The 26,046-nt window shown below is 46.0% G+C and overlaps 1 protein-coding gene across 1 annotated transcript; it reads left to right on the top strand.

The window, feature by feature from the left end:
* The first annotated feature begins 340 nt into the window (after positions 1-340).
* Positions 341-20,624, top strand: LOC141124020 (putative deoxyribonuclease TATDN3). The gene is made up of 7 exons (XM_073612091.1): positions 341-520; positions 3,976-4,008; positions 7,835-7,908; positions 14,733-14,817; positions 17,282-17,344; positions 19,343-19,452; positions 20,324-20,624. Exons 1-7 carry the CDS (start codon positions 356-358, stop codon positions 20,607-20,609), a joined length of 816 nt encoding a protein of 271 aa, XP_073468192.1. The 5' UTR covers positions 341-355; the 3' UTR covers positions 20,610-20,624.
* Positions 20,625-26,046: the final 5,422 nt, after the last annotated feature.

Below are 26,046 nucleotides of genomic sequence, written 5' to 3'. Positions count from 1 at the left end.
TCGGTATTTTTCCCTGTACAAATGAGCACCGGAAGTCGGACAGCCGCCATCTTGCTACTCCCAATCTTTATTTATTACTATTTCTAACTAACTTGTATTCATACAGCCTTGTAATTGATATATTTAAAATAATTTAGTAACAAAAAAAATAAAATAACGTAACCAGTTGCCTGCTAAAACGGAAAAATCGCCATCTTACTACACCGGACAGTTGCCAGTACTTGAAATAAAACACAAATCACTTTTTAGAGGACATTTTTTAATACAGTTACCTCGAGTAAAATTAGTTTTACCGGAATAAAAGTTACAATTTTGGCGTTTATATCGCTAGGTCTGTAAGAACGGGTGTACAAAGATGGAGGGCGGTGCTGGTGGCTGGGGAGGCGCATGCGCAGTGAGAGTCCATGCTGAGCTGGAGACTGACAGATGTCTGGAAGTTCTTGCTCGGGGAGCCGGGATGGAGCTGAATGGGGGGATGGTGGACTGTCACTGTCACCTGTCTGCTGCAGAATTTAATCAGGTGAGAGTCCTATTCATTGCTCTCTCCTTCCATGCTTCTGTAATGTGCAGTTATCACAGTAACACAGCTCTTCCCCTGGGGTGTATGGGGCTGACAATTCCAAATTGATTGAATCATTGCTGGCCCGGCCAATCATGTGATCAGCTGACTTTTATTTTCCAATGACAATATTTAAATATGCGGTTTTTCTGGTGCCAACATGGCAGCATACAGAGCGATCTGCCCCATGTATCCTGCCATGGATTGCAGCCAGGACAGGAATATTACAGGTATGTATGAGAGCATTATTATATTATGCAGGATTTATATAGTGCCAACAGTTTACGCAGCGATTTACAATGTAGATGGGGGGACAGTACAATTATAATACAGTTCAATAAAGAAGGAATAGGAGGAGGCAAATTCCTTGTTATCTACAACCTGGGAGTAGACGTTCTCCACCTTACCGCAGAGGAACCCCTGAAATAATCTCCAGGTCTCAGGGAACCCCCCGCTAAACATTATTATATCTACAGTGTAAGGCATATGAGTGTGATCAGATCTTTACAGATAATAATAAGGGAAACAATATGGATTGTGACACACCTGTTTGAGTATTTGACACCCAGAAAAGATTACCCTTATCTATCCAACCAAATTATTTTTAGTAGCAATCATGGGATGAAAAGAATAATAGTAATGGCCAGAAAAGAGACGCCGACAGTGAAAATTGTAGTGTCCCTTTAAACTGGAGGTCAGTGGGAAGAATGTCCCCTTACATTGGGGGTCAGTGGGAAGAATGTGCCCTTACATTGGGGGTCAGTGGGAAGAATGTCCCCCTACATGGGGGGTCAGTGGGAAGAATGTCCCCCTACATGGGGGGTCAGTGGGAAGAATATCCCCTTACATTGGGGGTCAGTGGGAAGAATGTCCCCCTACATGGGGGGTCAGTGGGAAGAATGTCCCCCTACATGGGGGGTCAGTGGGAAGAATGTCCCCTTACATTGATGGTCAGTGGGAAGAATGTCCCCATACGTTGGGGGGCAGTGTGAAGAATGTCCCCATACGTTGGGGGGCAGTGTGAAGAATGTCCCCCTACATTAGGGGTCAGTGGGAAGAATGTCCCCCTACATTCATGGTCAGTGGGAAGAATGTCCCCCTACATTCATGGTCAGTGGGAAGAATGTCCCCCTACATTCATGGTCAGTGGGAAGAATGTCCCCCTACATTGGGGGTCAGTGGGAAGAATGTACCCTTACATTGGGGGTCAGTGGGAAGAATGTACCCTTACATTGGGGGTCAGTGGGAAGAATGTCCCCCCTACATTCATGGTCAGTGGGAAGAATGTCCCCCTACATTCATGGTCAGTGGGAAGAATGTCCCCCTGCATTAGGGGTCAGTGGGAGGAATGTCCCCCTGCATTGGGGGTCAGTGGGAAGAATGTCCCCTTACATTGATGGTCAGGGGGAAGAATGTCCCCTTACATTGATGGTCAGCGGGAGGAATGTCCCCCTACATTGGGGGTCAGTGGGAAGAATGTCCCCTTATATTGGTGGTCAGTGGGAAGAATGTCCCCTTACATTGGTGGTCAGTGGGAAGAATGTCCCCTTACATTGGGGTCAGTGGGAAGAATGTCCCTCTACATTGGGGGTCAGTGGGAAGAATGTCCCCCTACATTGGGGGGTCAGTGGGAAGAATGTCCCCTACATTGGGGGTCAGTGGGAAGAATGTCCCCTTACATTGATGGTCAGTGGGAAGAATGTCCCCTTACATTGATGGTCAGTGGGAAGAATATCCCCCTACATTGGGGGTCAGTGGGAAGAATGTCCCCCTACATTGGGGGTCAGTGGGAAGAATGTCCCCTACATTGGGGGTCAGTGGGAAGAATGTCCCCTACATTGGGGGTCAGTGGGAAGAATGTCCCCTTACATTGATGGTCAGGGGGAAGAATGTCCCCTTACATTGATGGTCAGTGGGAAGAATGTCCCCTTACATTGGGGGTCAGTGGGAAGAATGTCCCCCTACATTGGGGGTCAGTGGGAAGAATGTCCCCCTACATTGGCAGTCAGTGGGAAGAATGTCCCCCTACATTGGGGGTCAGTGGGAAGAATGTCCCCCTACATTGGGGGTCAGTGGGAAGAATGTCCCCCTACATTGGTGATCAGTGGGAAGAATGTCCCTCTACGTTGGGGGTCAGTGGGAAGAATGTTGGATTTCAAACTGTTCTCTGCTGAAAACGGGTCACAGGAGTGCAAAACGAATTGCACTCTTGTGACCCAGTGGAGAAGCCCAGCCAAACGAGCCCAGGCTGAACTTCTCCTTTAAAGACACTGTGATGTATTGGGAAATTTTTGGGAAAAGTAAAGGTGAACTAATCCTTTAGCCCTGGTTCACACTGAATGTGACTTTGAAATGATGCTACTTCACTTAAAGTAGTACGGTTTCAATGCCACAGGTCAGTGCAATTTCAGTCTTGCCTGACATCTGTGCGACTTCATACAGAGATGGCTATACAAGTCTTAAATCGCAAAAAATAGTGCAGGAATCTTTTTTTTCAAAATCAATGCAGCACCACAAAGTCTGAGTCGCACCGCTTTGAACGGTTCCATTGTTGACAATAGGGTGCGACTTGTCAAGGAATTTGGAACTGTCAAATTGCATGACAAGTAACATCGGTGTGAATGGGGCTTAGAGTTTACAATAGAAGCAGTGAAGTCAAAGGAAAACTCCAGGCAATTTATTTTTACCTGTGCAGTAGGACTGTGCCCGCACTGCACGGGTTAGCCGCTCGTTTTGTACGAGGGGAGTGGACAACGGAGATATACTGTACTTCCCTGACCCGCCGATCCTCCCCGCACAAGACCAGTCTCTGCGGCTCCTAGAATAGTCCACCGCTGCACTGTGGGGGAGCACGTTTTTTTGGAGGATCGGCAAATCAGGTGAGTATAAATTTTCTGCTGACCCCTAGAAAAAACAAGCGGACCCATGCAATGCGGGCACAGGCCCACTGCATGGGGAAAAGAAATTTGCCCAAAGTTTAAGTCTCAGCACTCTGCTCTCTACCCCTCTTCCTGGGCACCTGCTCTGTGTTTACATTATAGATTAGAAGGCTGTCATGCTGAAAAGTCACTGCTGGGAGATACAGAGTGAGCTGAGTTGCCTAAATAAAAGTGAAAGTGTTTACCTCTGTAAACTTTGAGAAATAATTACTTCTCAGTGCCTGCAGCAACAGGGTTCAGTTTTAGGTGCTTTTACTGCTTTTTCAAGATTCGTAAATCTTTGAATATCCATGACGGTGGATTGTGAAATATTGCACCCTACCCTGATTATTTTTGTCTCTTTTTCCCCTCTGCAATTCTGACAGGTAAGAACTTTCAGCTTTTTGCTCCTGGTGCCAATTCATAACATACCAATGTCTTTAAAATTTCTACAATTTGTGTGTGCATCTATTCATTTATTGCTCCTTTACATTGCAGGACATCGATAACATTTTGCAAGAAGCAAGAACAGTAAGTATTGTTTTATTTTCTTTACACATATAACTGCTAAAACCTATTGCTTAGCAACTTTACTTAGATTTTGGACCGCTGTTATCCATTTTTAGTAGTGGTACAAAAAAACTTCGGCCCGCCGAAACATATCGGCTAAAAACGTTGTTTTCGGCATGCGGCTGAAAGAAGAAAAGGTGCTGATAATGGCACCTAAAAGGGGGCAGGGTCTGCCTCGGGTGCCACACATTGTAGGGGTGTCTGGCTGCTCAGTCAGTCTTCTCCACCCTCCTCCTCTCCTCGTGCAGAGCGACGATCTCCCTCTATGTCACGGAGCTGAATAGTCCGGGCAGCTGCAGTAACAATGTCCTGTCTCCTGTGATAATCGGCACACTGATCCAATGCCGGGAGATTGAATCAGTGTGATGTATCACCGGGAAATTCAAATCCAGCTCCGTAACACAGAGGGAGATCGCCGCTCTGATTCGGGCACTGGTGAGGCTGCATCTGACGGGCACTGGTGAGGCTGCGTCTGACGGTCACTGGTGGGGCTGCATCTGACGGTCACTGGTGGGGCTGCATCTGACGGTCACTGGTGGGGCTGCATCTGACGGGCACTGGTGAGGCTGCATCTGGCGGGCACTGGTGGGGCTGCATCTGACGGGCACTGGTGGGGCTGCATCTGACGGGCACTGGTGGGGCTGCATCTGACGGGCACTGGTGGGGCTGCATCTGACGGGCACTGGTGGGGCTGCATCTGACGGGCACTGGTGAGGCTGCATCTGACGGGCACTGGTGGGGCTGCATCTGACGGGCACTGGTGAGGCTGCATCTGGCGGGCACTGGTGAGGCTGCATTGATCTTTTGTATCATGTCTGCAGTCTCTGGCCATCTCCTGTATCATGTATGCTAGAGGTGCACCAAATGGAAATTTTGCTAATACTATTAGCAGTATGTTTAAGTTTAAGTAAGTTATTGCAGATGTGATGCAAGAGATGGTTAGACTGAGGACACGATACAAGAGATGTTTAGAGACTGCAGACTGCATTTTTCTTGAGCTTTTCTTGCACTAAAGGTGCCAATAATGGCCAACAATAAATTCTTATTAATTTAAATTGATGATAATTAAAAAGTCGAATATAATACAATTTATATATAAAAATATAAATATTTTTTAAAAACTGTCATTTTCGGTTTCAGACTTGGCTAAGTGCATCCTGCATTTTCGGTTTCTGTTTCGGCACCAAAATTTCCATTCGGTGCACCCCTAATTTTTAGCCATTTGACTATTTGTTAGTTTGGTAGAAATGATCACAGCAGAGAAAGGTCTTATTTACACTTGTGGTTCGGGAGGGCAGTAAAAATACGTATTATAGCCACATTTTTACAGCCCTCCCAACCATTCCCCCTTAAACAAAAACAAAAGAAGTAGCCAGGGATCTACACATGCTGCAGTTGTGATGGCAAGAATTAAACCCTCTGGCAGGTTCGTTGAGCAGTACCTCCTGTTGAGCATGGCCCATTTAATGGGGCCACCCTGCAACCATGTGCAGTGCATAGGATTGTGTTGTGGGCTTTAAAGGGTTAAAACAGATGGCGAGGAGGCAAGATAATGCCTCCGCTGCGGATCGTTCCTCTGAGGGCTGCTGCATGTATAGAGAAGCCATAAAGGAAAAGATTATACAGTGGCTAGTAAAGCTGTCTTGGTGTACTGTGAATGAGGTGAGAAAAAATAAAAATTCACTTAGCAAAAATACCCAGTCATACGAATGTAAAAGGATTTTTGCTGACACATGATTGGATGATTCAAATCAGCCCAGCTTCACCTTGTTTGCTAAGCTGGGGACATTTTCTTTTTGCAAAGGGAATTTTCACTTAGCTTAGTGAATGAGTGAATGAGGTGAAGCCTCCAATTATGCTAACATAAGAATATATATATATATATATATATATATATATATATATATATATATATATATATATATATATATATATACATATACACACACAGTGGGGACGGAAAGTATTCAGACCCCCTTAAATTTTTCACTCTGTTATGTTGCAGCCATTTGCTAAAATCATTTAAGTTCCTTTTTTTCCTCATTAATGTACACACAGCACCCCATATTGACAGAAAAATACAGAATTGTTGACATTTTTGCAGATTTATTAAATAAGAAAAACCGAAATATCACATGGTCCTAAGTATTCAGACCCTTTGCTGTGACACTCATATATTTAACTCAGGTGCTGTCCATTTCTTCTGATCATCCTTGAGATGGTTCTACACTTTCATTTGAGTCCAGCTGTGTTTGATTATATTGATTGGACTTGATTAGGAAAGCCACACACCTGTCTATATAAGACCTTACAGCTCACGGTGCATGTCAGAGCAAATGAGAATCATGAGGTCAAAGGAACTGCCTGAAGAGCTCAGAGACAGAATTGTGGCAAGGCACAGATCTGGCCAAGGTTACAAAAATTTCTGCTGCACTTAAGGTTCCTAAGAGCACAGTGGCCTCCATAATCCTTAAATGGAAGACATTTGGGACGACCAGAACCCTTCCTAGAGCTGGCCGCCCGGCCAAACTGAGCTATTGGGGGAGAAGAGCCTTGGTGAGAGAGGTAAAGAAGAACCCAAAGATCACTGTGGCTGAGCTCCAGAGATGCAGTCAGGAGATGGGAGAAAGTTGTAGAAAGTCAACGATCACTGCAGCCCTCCACCAATCGGGGCTTTATGGCAGAGTGGCCCAACGGAAGCCTCTCCTCAGTGCAAGACACATGAAAGCCCGCATGGAATTTGCTAAAAAAACACCTGAAGGACTCCAAGATGGTGAGAAATAAGATTCTTTGGTCTGATGAGACCAAGATAGAACTTTTTGGCCTTAATTCTAAGTGGTATGTGTGGAGAGAACCAGGCACTGCTCATAACCTGTCCAATACAGTCCCAACAGTGAAGCATGGTGGTGGCAGCATCATGCTGTGGGGGTGTTTTTCAGCTGCAGGGACAGGACGACTGGTTGCAATCGAGGGAAAGATGAATGCGGCCAAGTACAGGGTTATCCTGAATGAAAACCTTCTCCAGAGTGCTCAGGACCTCAGACTGGGCCAAAGGTTTACCTTCCAACAAGACAATGACCCTAAGCACACAGCTAAAATAACGAAGGAGTGACTTCACAACAACTCCGTGACCGTTCTTAAATGGCCCAGCCAGAGCCCTGACTTAAACCCAATTGAGCATCTCTGGAGAGACCTAAAAATGGCCGTCCACCAATGTTTACCATCCAACCTGACAGAACTGGAGAGGATCTGCAAGGAGGAATGGCAGAGGATCCCCAAATCCAGGTGTGAAAAACTTGTTGCATCTTTCCCAAAAAGACTCATGGCTGTATTAGATCAAAAGGGGGCTTCTACTAAATACTGAGCAAAGGGTCTGAATACTTCAGACCATGTGATTATTTCAGTTTTTCTTTTTTAATAAATCTGCAAAAATGTCAACAATTCTGTGTTTTTCTGTCAATATGGGGTGCTGTGTGTACATTAATGAGGAAACAAAATGAACTTAAATGATTTTAGCAAATGGCTGCAATATAACAAAGAGCGAAAAATTTAAGGGGGTCTGAATACTTTCCATCCCCACTGTATATATTGGGCATTCTTTGCAAAGTTAATAGTTTAAAAATTAAAATGGTCTACTCCTTTAGTAAATTGGGGTCAATGTGAATAGAGCTGGTATGTTCTCCCGGGCACACAGTGACCCTGTATCATGGTCTTCTCTGACAGCACTATGCCCTGTTTAAAAATGACTACCATGTTTCATATTTTTGGGCCTTTTTCTGGCTTTCAGGCTGGGGTCCGGGCTCTAGTGGCGGTGGCAGAGCATGCTGCAGAATTCGAAAAATTAATTCAGCTTTCTAGAAGGTAAGACTAAAGTATCTGTACATCATATGTATCTATTAAAGGCCAACTCCACCCAAAGTCTGTATTTATAGTAAACCTGCCTTGTAGTCATGCAGGGCAAAGCGACAGGATTAAAGCGGAGCTTCACCCAAAAGGGGAATTATGCTTTAAGGCCTCCTCCCCCCAACTCTTTACGAATTGGCACTTTTTTTTGGGGGGGGGGGCCTGGTTTTGACAGGTGCCCACTCCCACTTCCGCTCAGATAGCATAGGTGACCAGAACTTCGACCCAACCCCCCATAATCTTCTGGGACACATTACAGGTCCCAGAAGGCTGCAGGACCATTCAGAATGCGTGGCTCGCGCATGCGCAGTGGGCACCCGGCTGTGAAGCCGCAAGCTGTCACAGCCAGGTGCGCACAGTTGAGATAAGGTGCCAGGGACAGAACACAGAGCACAGCTCAGGTGAGCACATCGATGGATTCTGGGACAGGTGAGTGTATGTTTATTAGGTTGGCAGCTACAGGTTTTTGTAGCTGCTGACTTTTAATAAACACAGATATGACTGGAGCTCCTCTTTAATGTCATTCTCCTCTCCCTAAATTCATAGAAGCCGTATTCTATCCTCCAGTAATAAAAAGCGATTTGTTAATGGAGGACAGGCAGATGAATAAAGGGTCCACCTCCTCATTTCATACAGCGCTTTTTTGGATGGAGAGCAGCTACCAGTATAAAGGACACTTCTCATGCAATGTAAGTACTGTCCCTTGTGCTTATTTTTAATTTATTTAAAGTGGTTGTAAAGGCAGAAGGTTTTTATCTTCATGCATTATAGGCATTAACCACTTCAGCCCCGGAAGGTTTTACCCCCTTCCTGACCAGAGCACTTTTTAAAATTTGGCACTGCGTCGCTTTAACTGCTAATTGCGCGGTCATGCAATGCTGTACCCAAACGAAATTTGCGTCCTTTTCTTTCCACAAATAGAGCTTTCTTTTGATGGTATTTGATCACCTCTGCCGTTTTTATTTTTTGCGCTATACACGGAAAAAGACCGAAAATTTTGAAAAAAAATGATATTTTCTACTTTTTGTTCTAAAAAAAATCCAATAAACTCAATTTTAGTCATACATTTAGGCCAAAATGTATTCGGCCACATGTCTTTGGTAGAAAAAATGTCAATAAGTGTATATTTATTGGTTTGCGCAAAAGTTACAGCGCCTACAAACTAGGGTACATTTTCTGGAATTTACACAGCCTTTAATTTATGACTGCCTATGTCGTTTCTTGAGGTGCTAAAATGGCAGGGCAGTACAAAACCCCCACAAATAACCCCATTTTGGAAAGTAGACACCCCAAGGAATTTGCTGAGAGGCATGTTGAGCCCATTGAATATTCATTTTTTTTTGTCCCAAGTGATTGAATAATGACAAAAAAAAAAAAAAAAAAATTACAAAAAGTTGTCACTAAATGATATATTGCTCACACAGGCCATGGGCATATGTGGAATTGCACCCCAAAATACATTTAGCTGCTTCTCCTGAGTACGGGGATACCACATGTGTGAGACTTTTTGGGAGCCTAGCCGCGTACGGGACCCCGAAAACCAATCACCGCCTTCAGGATTTCTAAGGGCGTACATTTTTGATTTTACTCCTCACTACCTATCACAGTTTCGGAGGCCATGGAATGCCCAGGTGGCACAAACCCCCCCCAAATGACCCCATTTTGGAAAGTAGACACCCCAAGCTATTTGCTGAGAGGCATGGTGAGTATTTTGCAGCTCTCATTTGTTTTTGAAAATAAAGAAAGACGGGAAAAAAAAATTTTTTTTTTCTTTTTTCAATTTTCAAAACTTTGTGACAAAAAGTGAGGTCTGCAAAATACTCACTATACCTCTCATCAAATAGCTTGGGGTGTCTACTTTCCAAAATGGGGTCATTTGGGGGGGTTTTTTGCCACCTGGGCATTCCATGGCCTCCGAAACTGTGATAGGCAGTGAAGAGTGAAATCAAAAATTTACGGCCTTAGAAAGCCTGAAGGCGGTGCTTGGTTTTCGGGGTCCCGTACGCGGCTAGGCTCCCAAAAAGTCTCACACATGTGGTATCCCCGTGCTCGGGAGAAGCAACAGAATGTATTTTGGGGTGTAATTTCACATATTCCCATGGCATGTTTGAGCAATATATCATTTAGTGACAACTTTGCGCAAAAAAAAATAAAAAAAAATAAAAAATTGTCTCTTTCCCGCAACTTGTGTCACAATATAAAATATTCCATGGACTCGACATGCCTCTCAGCAAATAGCTTGGGGTGTCTACTTTCCAAAATGGGGTCATTTGGGGGGGTTTTGAACTGTCTTGGCATTTTATGCACAACATTTAGAAGCTTATGTCACACATCACTCACTCTTCTAACCACTTGAAGACAAAGCCCTTTCTGACACTTTTTGATTACATAAAAAAATAATTTTTTTTTGCAAGAAAATTACTTTGAACCCCCAAACATTATATATTTTTTTAAAGCAAATGCCCTACAGATTAAAATGGTGGGTGTTTCATTTTTTTTTTTCACACAGTATTTGCGCAGCGATTTTTCAAACGCATTTTTTGGGGACAAAACACACTTTTTTAAATTTTAATGCACTAAAACACACTATATTGCCCAAATGTTTGATGAAATAAAAAAGATGATCTTAGGCCGAGTACATGGATACCAAACATGACATGCTTTAAAATTGCGCACAAACGTGCAGTGGCGACAAACTAAATACATTTTTAAAAGCCTTTAAAAGCCTTTACAGGTTACCACTTTAGATTTACAGAGGAGGTCTACTGCTAAAATTACTGCCCTCGATCTGACGTTCGCGGTGATACCTCACATGCATGGTGCAATTGCTGTTTACATTTGACGCCAGACCGACGCTTGCGTTCGCCTTAGCGCGAGAGTAGGGGGGACAGGGGTGCTTTTTTTTTTTTTCTTTATTATTATTATTTTTTTATCTTATTTTTAAACTGTTCCTTTCATTCTTTTTTTTTTTTAAATCATTTTTATTGTTATCTCAGGGAATGTAAATATCCCCTATCATGGCAATAGGTAGTGACAGGTACTCTTTTTTGCAAAAATTGGGGTCTATTAGACCCTAGATTTCTCCTCTGCCCTCAAAGCATCTGACCACACCAAGATCGGTGTGATAAAATGCTTTCCCAATTTCCCAATGGCGCTGTTTACATCCGGCGAAATCTAAGTCATAAAATGCTCGTAGCTTTCTTAGGCCATAGAGATGTTTGGAGCCACTCTGGTCTCTGATCAGCTCTATGGTCAGCTGGCTGAATCACCGGCTGCATTCTCAGGTTCCCTGTTGAGACAGGAGAGCCAGAGAAAAACACGGAAGACGTTGGGGGGGGGGGGCATTCCCTCCCACTGCTTGTAAAAGCAGTCTAGAGGCTAATTAGCTGCTAGGATTGCTTTTACATGAAAGCCGATCGCTGGCTGAAAAGAATGATACCAAGATGATACCTAAACCTGCAGGCATCATTCTGGTATAACCACTCAAAGTTGTGAATGGCGTACCTGAAGACAAAAAAATGGTTAACAATAAAACACAGTAAACGGTAAGGTATAAAAAATTGCATATCTGAAAAGCAAACATGATAAAACATAATAACAATAAAACATTGCAGAATAGAATACAGTAAAAAAGAGCAGAACAATAGAGAGAGAGAGAACAATAAAACGACAACTATTTTTTTTTTATTTTATATTTTTGTATGTGTTTTTTTTTTTTTTTGTAACTAACTTTTATAACTGTAACCGGTTCCAGGTTCGGGTCTCTCAAAATGCGATGGCATCTTGGGAGACCCTGTGAAAGTGTGCCTAGTCTGTGCAATGCTGTACCCTACGCTAATACTCCACTAGTGAATGGTAGCGTTCAAAACATTCACCAATGCAAAGACCAGGATTGTCAGGACAGGAGGGACAATAATAGTGGGTGTCACGCCTATATCTGCGCTTGCTGCAGACACGACATCTTTTTTGGGGGTTCGTTGGGTAGGGGTACTCGGGAGGACATAAAGAAAATGCCTCTCATGCAGCCGACTGCATTTGGTTGGGGATGTGAATGGGGGAAGTACGGGCGCTGCAGAAGCGGTGGGTTCCCAATTAGGATTGGCGAATGCAGCAGGAAGGGCACTATGGGCACGACGGGCCTGTGTTTGTCTTTTTGGTGGCAGCGGGACACTACTTGTGCTTGCCACCTCACCAGCTTGAACTGCACTTATGGGACTCGCCACGTCACAAAGTGTTACTGCAGTGCTGGTTTGACTACGACCGGGGTGTACTAGGCCGCTGGTGCTTGCCAGTTCACCAAAACGCTACAAAAAAACTGTTAGCGATCGCAGGGATCAGGCCTGACTCTGCGAACGCTGCAGTTATGCGTTTAGTGTTTTGTAAGTGACAATGATCGATCGATACTGCACTTGGGTGGGCTGGGCTGGGCCGGGCGGAGGGGCAAAACGCAGGTGCTAGCAGGTATCTGGGCTGATCCCGCTAACACTGCGTTTGTGGGAACCCTAAACTGCTGGGGACGCTAGTATAGATCTGATCAGATCAGATATTGATTTGATCAGATACTATACCACTAAGGGAGGTGTACGGTGCGTGCGTGGGTGTTAGCGGTACTGGCGCTAACCTGACGCTGCCTGGGGCTGGTGCTTGCCAGTTCACCAAAACGCTACCAAGAAAACTGTTAGCGATCGCAGGGATCAGGCCTGACTCTGCGAACGCTGCAGTTATGCGTTTAGTGTTTTGTAAGTGACAGTGATCGATCGATACTGCACTTGGGTGGGCTGGGCCGGGCAGAGGGGCAAAACGCAGGTGCTAGCAGGTATCTGGGCTGATCCCGCTAACACTGCGTTTTTGGGAACCCTAAACTGCTGGGGACGCTAGTATAGATCTGATCAGATCAGATATTGATCCGTACAGATACTATACCACTAAGGGAGGCGTATGCCGCGTGCGTGGGTGTTAACGGTACTGGCGCTAATCTGACGCTGCCTGGGGCGACGCATATCACCGCCGGGGCGATCAGGGGGCTAAACCTTTATTCGGTAATAAACGGCAGGTGCCCTGACACTATAAAAAATAAACGAACTAACCAGCGTCACCCGTAACGGTTATACAGTGATCAGTGGTGAAAGGGTTAACTAGGGGGCAATCAAGGGGTTAAAACATTTATTATATAGTATATGGGGGGTCCCTGACGCTATAAAACGCTGACGGCGAACCTAAATATTTACCTCCCTAACTAGCGTCACCAGCGACACTAATACAGCGATCAGAAAAATGATCGCTTAGTGACACTGGTGACAGGGGGTGATCAAGGGGTTAAAACTTTATTAGGGGGGGTTAGGGGGTATCCTAGACCTACAGGGGGGTAATACTCACTGCCCTAACACTGTAACTGTCACAAACTGACACCATGCAGTAATCAGAAAAAAAAAAATACTGCTTGCTGTCAGTTTGTGACAGGGAGGGGGGAGGGGTGATCGGGGGGCGATCGGGGGTGTAAAGTATGCCTGGCATGTTCTACTGTGTGTGTGTGTGTTGTGCACTCACATGTCTTCTCTCCTCGGCGCTGGGACGGAAACTGCCAAGCCGAGGAGAGATGACATCACATCCTCTGCCTGTGTGAAACTACACACAGGCAGGGGAGGATTCCGATTGGCTGGGAGCGATCGCGAGGGGGGGGCCACGATCGGATGGTCTCCCCCTCGCCTCCCGACGCTCCCAGACAAATGCCGACCGCCGCTGGCACCGGGGGGGGGGGGTCCGATCGGACCCCCCGCCCGCGGGAGGCAGATCACGTATGGGTACGTGATTCTGCCTGCCCGTGCCATTCTGCCGCCGTATATGTGCGTCGGCAAGTGGTTAAGATAAAAAGCCTTCTGTGTGCAGCAGCCGCCTTCAGTCCCCCTAATACTTACTAGATCCAGCGATGTTGCAGGAGTGTCTTGGCTGCCTGGGACTCCAATCCTCATTGGCTGAGACAGCAGTGTACCGCCATTGGCTCTTGCTGCTGTTAGCCAAAAAGGAGAGAAAGGGGGTGGGGCTGCGCCATGGCTCCGTGTCTGAATGGACACGGGAAGCTGCAGCTCAGCTTGGGTGCCCCCATAGCAAGCTGCTTGCTGTAGGAGCACTAAACAGGAGGGAGGGACCAGGAGCACCCAAGAGGGATGCGAGAAGAGGAGGATCTGGGCTGCTCTGTGCAAAACCACTGTAACAGAGGAGGTAAGTATAACATGTTTGTTATTTTTAACTAAAAAAAAAAAAACGAGACTTTACAATCACTTTAACTGAAAGCACCAAAAGATGAATATATGATGTACCTTTACGGTCCGTTCACACCAGCTGCTGCATTGTAACAGCAGCTGGTGTGCAGTGCAGTTCAGCGGGATCACCACGCTGTACTGCTCTGTTCCCTTTTTTTTTTTTAACAAACTTTATTGAAATGTCGCACAGACATTTCATAAAGTTCAATTGGCAGCTGTGCAGTGACTCTGGCTGTACTGAAAAAAAGTAGTGCATGCATGGGCAGCACTACCGAAGCGCCTGCAAAGCGCTTTGGCAGCGGCGATTTGCAGGCACTTTTAACCCTTTATTCAGCCGATAGCGTGGGTTAAAAGAGCCTCGCTAGCGGCACGAAAAGCGCTGTTACCGATTAATGCCACCCTGCCCCCCCTCCTGCCCCCACCCCAGTGTGAAAGTAGCCTTAGGCAGTGGCTTTGTTTAGTAGCACAGATGTAAAATTATAAGGCGGTCATGTTGTTTATCCAGTGCCTGACTATATACAGGAATGCGGGACTGGTATTTCCATGTTTAGGAGTGCACCCAGTGCAAACGGAAACCTCAGAGCAACAACGCAGTGCCACCCTTCAGGTAAGATGCTTTACAATTTATTATTAACCAGATATTACCAACTTCTACTGTGTAGGAACATTAAAAAACAATAAACCCCGCGCTATGATGTGTATTTCCTTATAGCTGCCTGCACTATGATTACACCGTGAAGGGTTAATCTGAATATCAATGCCACCAAATATGTGCTGCACTATTTTCACATGTGTGATAAAGTGCTCAGAATGCTCAGATAAACTCATTATAAAACTCAATAATAAATTTATAAACTATAAATCACATAATAAAGTGCTACATGCTTCAAATGAATTCATATACATTTAATAAGATTAATAAAGTTCATGTGTTTCAAAAAGTGCTCAGTGCTTCAAAATTCATAGGGTCTGTGCTTTAAATTGCAACACTGCGTGCTCCCCCTCCTTTGTGTTGCCCACTCACCAGAAAGGTAAGTTTTGTGCAAAATCAAACAGCTTTTCCTTTGACTGCCCCCATGTATCCCTTATATTGAATGGGACACCTCCTTTACAAGCAATACTCCATCATTTGCATACATGTGGAGGGAAATAGAAGCCAAACAACATCCCATAGCGTGATTCTGTTTATTAAAAGTATTAAAAAACATACAATTTTCTACTCACATAGTCAAAATGCTCACATTACATAAGCTACATGCTCATGTAATCCAAGAAGCGTTTTGCGTTCCACAGTCCGGAACCAGACAGACGGAAGTGACACCAGCAAGTCCAGCCCAATGCGTTTCGTCACTGTGACTTTATCAGGAGCTGCGCCATGATGGTGCACTCCGTCCGTAATATACCCTGGGCTTCGTTAACACTTGCATAGGTTTCAGCAAGCTGGCATTCAACACAATATACATAAACTCTCTTGCTTATAAACGTCTTATAATAGTACAATCAGTCATATAAAAGACAAATAAAATATATAAAGCGAATAAAAATATATGAACCATGGGGCTAATTCCTATTTAGCTATCAAGAGTAAACTCCAGCATTTAAAGGGTTAGAGGTATATTTATATGGGAGGGTTCTGATGGCCAGAAGATATAGATTAGCTTATATGCAGGGGTCTACTTTCTCACTTAAGGAGGGACTCCAACTTCTTAATCTGTATTCCATATTAGAGCATTTATATTGGAATTGATATTGTAATTCTAAACCATTTGCTTAAAGGGGAGGATTTACTATACCAAATTAGGGGGGACAGTATCAATTCCTGGTGCCCTAAAGCATGTTCTCCGATCCCGGCCGATGACTTACGATTCCTGGTGACATCACTTCTGGTGATGCGCATCCTTGCCGCTGCCAGCGACCATCCTGGAGCGGGGATGGTAGTGTGTTTCCCCACCTTCTGCATCGAGATCGGCACATTTGATGTTTTGGCATATTGCTATCCCTTTTGTCATCATTGGAACATTGCCATATCCCTGTGCTTCATTGTTGGACACCAAGCACCATATAAGATACTATTATTATGGAATGTTTTTCTTGGTGTTATTTCATTTAATAAACTTGTTTTACCCTGGAAGCTACTGCCTTGTGTGTATAACAGAGATACCCTCCCTGAACTATCCTCACACATAGAATATTCAGAGCCCATTACTTATCGTTACTTTTTGGGGCCCCTTTCGCACAGGCTGTCCGAACATATCTGTCTGTCAGTTTTTCAGGCGGACCTGATCGGATCCTGCATTCACTTCTATGGAGTGGCGGATATCAGCAGTGACATGTCCGCTGACATCTGCTGCTATCCTATATGATCTGATCCTGTCTGCCAAATCCAGACATATGGAGGTCCTATTTTCCATCCGTCTGACGGATCGGATGAAAACAGACAGGCGGTCCATTTTCACCTGATCTCCCCATAGAGGAGAGCGGGACTTTGTCCATCTCCGTTTACTGTGCAGAAAATAGGACCAACATCCGTCTGGATTTGGCGGACAGGATCGCATAGCGGCGGATGTTAGCGGACATGTCACCGATGAGCAAGCGGAGTCCGTCCAATGGAAGCGCCTGTGTGAAAGGAGCCTTAGGGAGTTCATTTGAGCGCTTTACTTGTATTTCATGACTGGGACTTAAGTCCTTAAATTCTTACGCCTCTTGGGACTCCATGGAAAAGATCTCTGTGCTTGACTTCCCAGGTCTGCTCACCTTCTAATAAGATGTCCAACTCTTCCCATTGACTGATTGATTTTTTTTTTTATTTCTTATGATGGAGAAGCAACAGATGCAAAAGGAACATCTGGAAACCATGGCAGGGACCTCCAACCACTGGAATCCACAATAAGTTTAGGAGTAAACCGGGCAACTCAGTCCAGACCCCACCTAGAACCCAAATACCAGTTTAGTGAATGGGGTGATCCTTTAAGCAGCTTTCGTCAGCCATTATTTTCATAAATAAAAATACTTAAATACTTGGAAAATAAAGATTTTTTAGATGTGATAGTGAACGTTATTTTATCCTCTAGGACTTAGAAGATGCTTTGCCTTTATTTGAGCTCTACAAGGATGAATTGGTTGCAATTGGTGAGGTACAGAATATCTAATATACCATTTTAGGTTTTGTGTATTGTCAGAGATTTTGCTGTGTGAGAATTCCTTGATGGGATCCTCTGAATGACCCCCAGATTAGACACTGTCATGTTTCATCAGAATATTGAACTACAACTATTTGCTGCAGGTATGGAAATTAAAGCTGAACTCCAGGCACACAAATTTCCATTCAAATCTATTTCTCACTAGCCACAAATTATAATAAATATATACTTTTTATGCACCAAACTGCCTGTGCAAACCCATATAGTATCTTGTAAGTGTAGCAGTTACATTATCACCGTGTTGCAGAGAGCAACTTTTATACCTTTTTAATAGGGGTTAAACTTTAAATTATAATAGTGATTAAACCAATTGAAGTTTATTTGTAATAAAAATTTTAATAAAGTTATATTTCTGGTGACCAATTGTGTTGCAAATTTATCTATTACCTGTAGAATACAGGGGAAGGTCTGTGACCATTGTATGTAGAGGCCTGTGAGAGTTCACACCCCCGTCCCTAATATACTGCAACATTACATTTACAGTATTGTGTTGCTGTGTGGGTGGAGCATATTTTCCTAAATCCCTCCCCTGGTCTGTGTAGTGGGTGGAGAATTTTCTCCTGAATCCCTCCCCTGGTCTGTGTAGTGGGTGGAGCATTTTCTCCTGAATTCCCCCCCCTCCCCCGCTCCATGTAGTGGGTGGAGCATTTTCTCCTGAATCCCTCTCCCGGTCAATGTAGTGGGTGGAGCATTTTCTCCCGAATCCCTCCCCTGGTTAATTCCCTCCCCCCGGTCAATGTAGTGGGTGGAGCATTTTCTCCTGAATCCCTCCCCTGGTCTGTGTAGTGGGTGGAGCATTTTCTCCTGAATCCCTCCCCCGGTCAATGTAGTGGGTGGAGCATTTTTTTCTGAATCCCTCCCCCGGTCAATGTAGTGGGTGGAACATATTTTCCTAAAACCCTCCCATGGTCTGTGTAGTGAGTGGAGCATTTTCTCCTGAATCTCTCCCCTGGTCAATGTAGTGGGTGGAGCATTTTCTCCTGAATCCCTCCCCCACGTCAATGTAGTGGGTGGAGCATATTTTCCTAAATCCCTTCCGTAGTCTGTGTAGTGAGTGGAGCATTTTCTCCTGAATCCCTCCCCCGGTCAATGTAGTGGGTGGAGCATTTTCTCCTGAATCCCTCCCCTGGTCTGTGTAGTGGGTGGAGCATTTTCTCCTGAATCCCTCCCCCGGTCAATGTAGTGGGTGGAGCATTCTCTCCTGAATCCCTCCCCTGGTCTGTGTAGTGAGTGGAGCATTTTCTCCTGATTCTCTCCTCGGTCAATGTAGTGGGTGGAGCATTTTCTCCTGAATCCCTCCCCCGGTCAATGTAGTGGGTGGAGCATTTTCTCCTGAATTCCTCCCCCGGTCAATGTAGTGGGTGGAGCATCGTCTCCTGAATCCCTCCCCTGGTCCATGTAGTGGGTGGAGTATATTTTCCAGAATCCCTCCCTCAGTCCAGTGCCTCTATTACAACTCTACAGCCAGACAGATTGGCAGGGGCCAGTTCTTGAATACAAATTGAAAACAGTTGAAGGGAATTAACATGGGGATGACATTTTTACATAAACATCACAGCATTTATTAAAGGCATTTATACAGCACTGACAATTTACACAGCGTGTCATATATTGAAAATTTACATCAGTCTCTGCTCTCAAGGAGCTTACAATGTAAGGTCCCTAACTTGCATTCATACATACACATACTAGGACAAATTTAAATAGTTAGATTAACCTATCACCATGTCTTTGGAATGTGGGAGGAAACCAGAGCACATGAAAAATCCCATGCAAGCACTGGTAGGACATGCAAATAGTGTCCTGGTCGGAATTTAAATTAAGGACCCCAGTGCTACAAGGCAGAAGTACTACCCTTTAAACCACCGTGCTGCCCTCTAGATTGGTTACAGTTTGTTTTCAATAAATTAGCTCTGTTGTGTCTGTTCTCAGGTTGGCCTGGATTTCACTCCCCGGATCGCCAGCACAGATGATCAGAAGGAAGAGCAGCGTCAGGTGTTCATCAGACAGATTGAACTGGCCAAACACCTAGGACTACCACTGTAAGACCTTTACTGAGTATTCTCATCCATTCAAACATGGTCTATATGTCGGGAATATTCCTTATTTGGCATTTTTTTTTAATCCCTTTTACAAATAATACACAGTTCCTTATGTATGTGCTTCCTTTTGCCATTGATATATTTCCTTTCATCACTACATTAGTCAAAATGAGGCCCTGATACTGTAATGTTGTATCACTGCAATTTAATAGGCAGTTTAAAACACTGAATGCAACTGCTTAAAATGTCCACGGAAGCAGCCAAAATTTGAGCTGCGGGTGGCCCTGTTAGCACCTTCCCGCCTGACATCCTTCGATCTGTAAATTGAAGGAAAAAACTGTTGGCTGAACATCGGCTGCATTCAATCAGAGTCTACCCCTGTTTGGGTGTTCTCACAGCCTTTACCCCATTGACACTGTGTAGTGTGCATGGAGTATTCAATAGATTTTTCTTCTTCAGCCTGCGGGGCTGAAAGACAGAAAACCTATGGCCAGCTTTACATTGCATGACTGCCAAATCTGGAAACATACAGCAGTTAATGCAAAATTTCATCCAAAGGAAATGTTTCTGTACAAAAAACTTTTTTACTTACTTGGCACAAGTAATGTTTCATTCTCATTGCATGGCTGCAACTAATGTTTACAGTGCAATATGGGTGCATAAAAGAACATCTTTGGTTGTTCTGGGCAATAAGAACTGTTTGTTCTTTCATTTGGTGTACAGAAGATTTTTGTTCATTATATATGCAAACTGATCATAAACATACATACGTATAAATATGAGACAGTAATGTGTCATTAGAAGACGAGGATATGTTGGCTTGTGCCATAGTCTGTTCTGATCTTTTCACACTTTGTTTTCTCACTACCAGAAATGTTCACTCCCGATCAGCAGGAAGGCCGACTATAAATCTTTTGAAGGAACAAGGTACAGTGTCTTGTTTAATTATTTCAACACGTGGAGATTTACTAAAAAATAACATGGCTCCTGTGTGCATATCAGTATCACAGAGCCCTGTGATAACTAAAAATGCAATAACAGTATTCCCTTGGATTACGAGCAAAATTGGTTCCAAAAAAATTCCAAATTCCAAAAAAGAATTGGTTCCAAAAAAAAGGGTGTATAAAATAAATAATAATGATAAATATAATAGTTAATAAATATAAAAATAACTCTAAATAAGGGTGTATAAAAATAAAGAAAAATAATGAGGATAATAATTAATAAATATAAAAATAACTATGAATCAGGGTGTATAAAAATAATAAATGCATATGAAAAAGAAAAAATGGTGTAGAAAAAGAAAAAAAAAATATAATAATGGGTAAATCTAAAAATAAATAATGGTGTATAAAAATGGGTGCTTGATGAAATGAATAATGAATAAATATAAAGGGGTATAAAAATAATAAATGAAAATCATAAATACCATAAATAAAATGAATAATTAAAAAAATGTAGGAAAAAAAAGTGTGCTTTGCACACCCGATCCACAAGCCCCAGGGTAGACTAGAACTCGTGGACCTGACGATATACCTCCCAGTTGGCTTGGATTAAGGACACACGCCACTGCGTCCGGCAAGGTTATAGCAGTGCTCTCTTTATCTTGAAGCTGGATTCTCAGTGACGTCATCGGCTCAGCACTGCCATCTATAGGCAGCAGGGCCGGTACAAGGGGTGGGCGGGAGGATCGGCTGCCCTGGGCAGGGTGTGGGAGGAGTGTGGGAGGGGGGCTCTAGGTCGCCGACAGCAGCATGAGCATGCAGAGAATATTTAGGTTATGGCTCCACTCAATTGGACAGTCTGCCCAAAAAGTGGGCTGAGGATGCACCCATACATATTGCTTGCCTCCTCTCTACAGCGGCAACCACATTCTGGCACAGAGGGAGAAGAATTCATTCTACTGGCCTTGATTTCTCATCAGTCTGGCTGGCTGGATCGGGCTGTGACACTGAGAGCTCCTCTACAGGTGGGCGGAGCAAGATGATACAACAGTGCAGTTCCGATCATTGCTCTCCGCCCCCTGCATACATCATACAGCTCTCCCAACATGAAGATCTCACAGGATGGATGTTAGTTTTCTTCCATGTGAGTCCCCACTGCTCTGCCTTCCAAACTCTACCTGGCTGTGCTGTAAACTCGCCCTGTACTTTGCAGAGCAGGTTTACAAAAAGTGAAGAACAATTCTTATATATGTTGGGAATATACTGGGACTTTTCATTTGTTAATGTTCTCTGCTGATCCATCTAGTACTTGTGTATAGGGAGGGGATCCAGTGCTTAACTAACTCCCCCCAGCTGTCTCCCATCCTAAACACAGGATATGTCTCACTAACAGCAGTGTACTTACTATATTATTTGCCTGATATAAGCTGGGTGCAATGAAAAAATAAATACCTGTCCCTATTAGCTCAGTCTCCTGTCAGTCTATTGAGCCCTCCCCTGCTCTGTCAGCCCCACATTCCCAGAAAAGAGCTGAGGTGTTAGCATAGAGCTCTGTACATGTGCAGACTGGGGATAAAGGCTGGGGAAACATTATTTCAGCAAGCTGCAAATGCCATCGATGTTGTTGGGAATCAGAGCCCCCCTGTGTGTCAGAGCCCCCTGTGTGTCAGAGCCCCCTGTGTGTCAGAGCCCCCCTGTGTGTCAGAGCCCCCTGTGTGTCAGAGCCCCCTGTGTGTCAGAGCCCCCTGTGTGTCAGAGCCCCCCTGTGTGTCAGAGCCCCCCTGTGTGTCAGAGCCCCCCTGTGTGTCAGAGCCCCCCTGTGTGTCAGAGCCCCCTGTGTGTCAGAGCCCCCCTGTGTGTCAGAGCCCCCTGTGTGTCAGAGCCCCCCTGTGTGTCAGAGCCCCCCTGTGTGTCAGAGCCCCCTGTGTGTCAGAGCCCCCTGTGTGTCAGAGCCCCCCTGTGTGTCAGAGCCCCCCTGTGTGTCAGAGCCCCCCTGTGTGTCAGAGCCCCCTGTGTGTCAGAGCCCCCTGTGTGTCAGAGCCCCCCTGTGTGTCAGAGCCCCCTGTGTGTCAGAGCCCCCTGTGTGTCAGAGCCCCCTGTGTGTCAGAGCCCCCCTGTGTGTCAGAGCCCCTCTGTGTGTCAGAGCCCCCCTGTGTGTCAGAGCCCCCTGTGTGTCAGAGCCCCCCTGTGTGTCAGAGCCCCCTGTGTGTCAGAGCCCCCCTGTGTGTCAGAGCCCCCCTGTGTGTTAGAGCCCCCTGTGTGTCAGAGCCCCTCTGTGTGTCAGAGCCCCCCTGTGTGTCAGAGCCCCCTGTGTGTCAGAGCCCCCCTGTGTGTCAGAGCCCCCTGTGTGTCAGAGCCCCCCTGTGTGTCAGAGCCCCCTGTGTGTCAGAGCCCCCTGTGTGTCAGAGCCCCCCTGTGTGTCAGAGCCCCCTGTGTGTCAGAGCCCCCTGTGTGTCAGAGCCCCCTGTGTGTCAGAGCCCCCCTGTGTGTCAGAGCCCCCTGTGTGTCAGAGCCCCCCTGTGTGTCAGAGCCCCCTGTGTGTCAGAGCGTGTCCTCCTCATTCTCTTTCCCATGTTGACTTTAGACAGCAGAGCAGAAAGTAGAGGAGTCCAGTGTGCTGAAGTGTGGAGAATGTGTGATCCTGTTTTTCATAGGCTATTGAGTTTGGCTAAATCTGCTAGTACATCTAACACTACCCTCCTTCCCAGACTGACTATGCTGCTATCAGCTGTGCCTTCTGTGCTCCTTTATCCAGATTGGGGGCACTCTAATACAGGACATATGCCACTGGCCAGATCGCCAGGTGAAAACAGAGGGGAAAAGCCTAAAATAAAACTAATGCAGCCACCACATCTAATGATTGTTAAACTGCAATATATAACATATTGGGTTTTATACCAGTCTTCTGAACCCTATTTCCACAATCCTTAATATGTTTTTTTTTTCCATTCCTGAGCTCTGCATCACTTGCTACTGAACCCTTGCACTGTAAATGGGGGGGGGGGGGCAATCTGGTATGTTCACCCTGGGCACTGGGTGACCTTGTCCCGGCACTGATAGGCAGCATTGGAAATCACACCCGCACGCTGCTGGGCTTGAAGGGGCGCTCTCTGCTCTACCACACTTGCGCACAAGCTGTAGCTATCTAAATCGGCTGGTACAGAGCAGCAGCAACTGAGCCGCTAATAGGGGTCAAGTAGGCGCAATCCGGGCACCCATTCATGTAGAGTAGGCATAATTCAGGCGCAAATAGTGGACAACCCAGGCGCTAGTAGATGTAGGTAACAAAATATTAAATGAATGTAGCGCTCAATCAAATTAAAATATAAATGGTGTAAAAAACTGATGATTAAGTGACGCTCAAAAAAGTATAATAAATATTGCTCAAAAAAATGAATATAATAGAAATGTAAAACAACCACGTGAATGGAGGTTCTATAGGGAAAATCCTATGCGGTGTTAGGACGAGAGATCCCTAGGAGAGTCATTTTGAGGAGGATCGTGGAGCTGTTTTATCAATTTTGATTGTATCGTCTATGGGACCTTTTTACCAAGGGCACGTTTCTTCACTGATCTAAGCACCTTTTTGATACCATTGGACTTAATTATTATTTATTGCACTTGTGTGGATTTTTATCTGTCATTATTTATATATATTTATTCTATATTATTATTGCACAGATCACATAGTTGCACTACCATTACTTATTTTAGAGTGCCGTATTTATTGCTTTTTTATATTCTATTTGCACAGTGGTTCTATGGATTCATTAGTTACACTTAATATGGAGTTTCGTTTGTTTTTTTTTGTCACTTTTTGGATTATTATTATTGGAAGAAAAGCTCTGGGAATCGTAAGGGGGGCTCCACTGGGGACACCTGATGCGAGGGGGGCTCCGCCGGGGACTCCTGATGCGAGGGGGGGCTCCGCCGGGGACTCCTGATGCGAGGGGGGGCTCCGCCGGGGACTCCTGATGCGAGGGGGGGCTCCGCCGGAGACTTCTGATGCGAGGGGGGGCTCCGCCGGAGACTTCTGATGCGAGGGGGGGCTCCGCCGGGGACTCCTGATGCGAGGGGGGGCTCCGCCGGGGACTCCTGATGCGAGGGGGGGCTCCGCCGGGGACTCCTGATGCGAGGGGGGGCTCCGCCGGAGACTTCTGATGCGAGGGGGGGCTCCGCCGGAGACTTCTGATGCGAGGGGGGGCTCCGCCGGGGACTCCTGATGCGAGGGGGGCTCCGCCGGGGACTCCTGATGCGAGGGGGGGCTCCGCCGGGGACTCCTGATGCGAGGGGGGGGCCTCCGCCGGGGACTCCTGATGCGAGGGGGAGCTCCGCCGGGGACTCCTGATGCGAGGGGGGGCTTCCCTGGGGACTCCTGATGCGAGGGGGAGCTCCGCCGGGGACTCCTGATGCGAGGGGGGGCTCCGCCGGGGACTCATGATGCGAGGGGGGGCTCCGCCGGGGACTCCTGATGCGAGGGGGGGCTCCGCCGGAGACTTCTGATGCGAGGGGGGGCTCCGCCGGGGACTCCTGATGCGAGGGGGGCTCCGCCGGGGACTCCTGATGCGAGGGGGGGCTTCGCCGGGGACTCCTGATGCGAGGTGGAGCTCCGCCGGGGACTCCTGATGCGAGGGGGGGCTCCGCCGGGGACTCCTGATGCGAGGGGGGGCCTCCGCCGGGGACTCCTGATGCGAGGGGGAGCTCCGCCGGGGACTCCTGATGCGAGGGGGGGCTTCCCTGGGGACTCCTGATGCGAGGGGGAGCTCCGCCGGGGACTCCTGATGCGAGGGGGGGCTCCGCCGAGGACTCCTGATGCGAGGGGGAGCTCCACCGTGGACTCCTGGTGTGAGGGGGGGCTCCGCCGGGGACTTCTGGTGTGAGGGGGGACTCCGCCGGGGACTCCTGGTGTGAGGGGGGGCTCCGCCGGGGACTCCTGGTGTGAGGGGGGGCTCCGCCGGGGACTTCTGGTGTGAGGGGGGGCTCCGCCGGGGACTCCTGGTGTGAGGGGGGGCTCTTTAATCATCCTGACACCATAACAACCATGGTGCCGGGATGATTGAAGTGCTAACACCAGGTGTTTGGAGTAACTTTATTTATTTATTTATTTATTTATTTTATTTCAGGTACTTATATAGCGCCGTCAATTTACGCAGCGCTTTACATATACATTGTACATTCACATCAGTCCCTACCCTCAAGGAGCTTACAATCTAAGGTCCCTAACTCACATTCATACATACTAGGGACAATTTTAGACAGGATCCAATTAACCTACCAGCATGTCTTTGGAGTGACTTTATCTGCTGATTGTTAAACTTTCTAGAATACACATATTTTTATTGTGTAGGATCTGGGGCTGCTGTCGCGTCATTTCCCTCTTCCCCTTTCCCCCTCTCCCCCTAATTATTGTACGGCTCCGCCTACAGCCACAAAAGTGTTCCACTTTTCTTTTTTTTTTTTTACAATCTTGGCAACTATGATAACCCCTGTCAGATTTTTTTTTTTTTTTTCACCATTTGTGTCCCAATGCAGGGAGACTTCCCTTCACTTCCTGTCCCATAGCCAAAAAAGGAAGTGAGAGGAAATACCAGAAAATGAGGGGAATCCCTTGGGGACCCCCAGGTCACCAGAACTCATGCCCCATTGGAAG

The sequence above is a fragment of the Aquarana catesbeiana genome, unplaced genomic scaffold (assembly GCF_042186555.1).
Source record: "Aquarana catesbeiana isolate 2022-GZ unplaced genomic scaffold, ASM4218655v1 unanchor9, whole genome shotgun sequence".
Taxonomy (NCBI): domain Eukaryota; kingdom Metazoa; phylum Chordata; class Amphibia; order Anura; family Ranidae; genus Aquarana; species Aquarana catesbeiana.
This window is presented reverse-complemented; position numbering and strand designations above follow the sequence as displayed.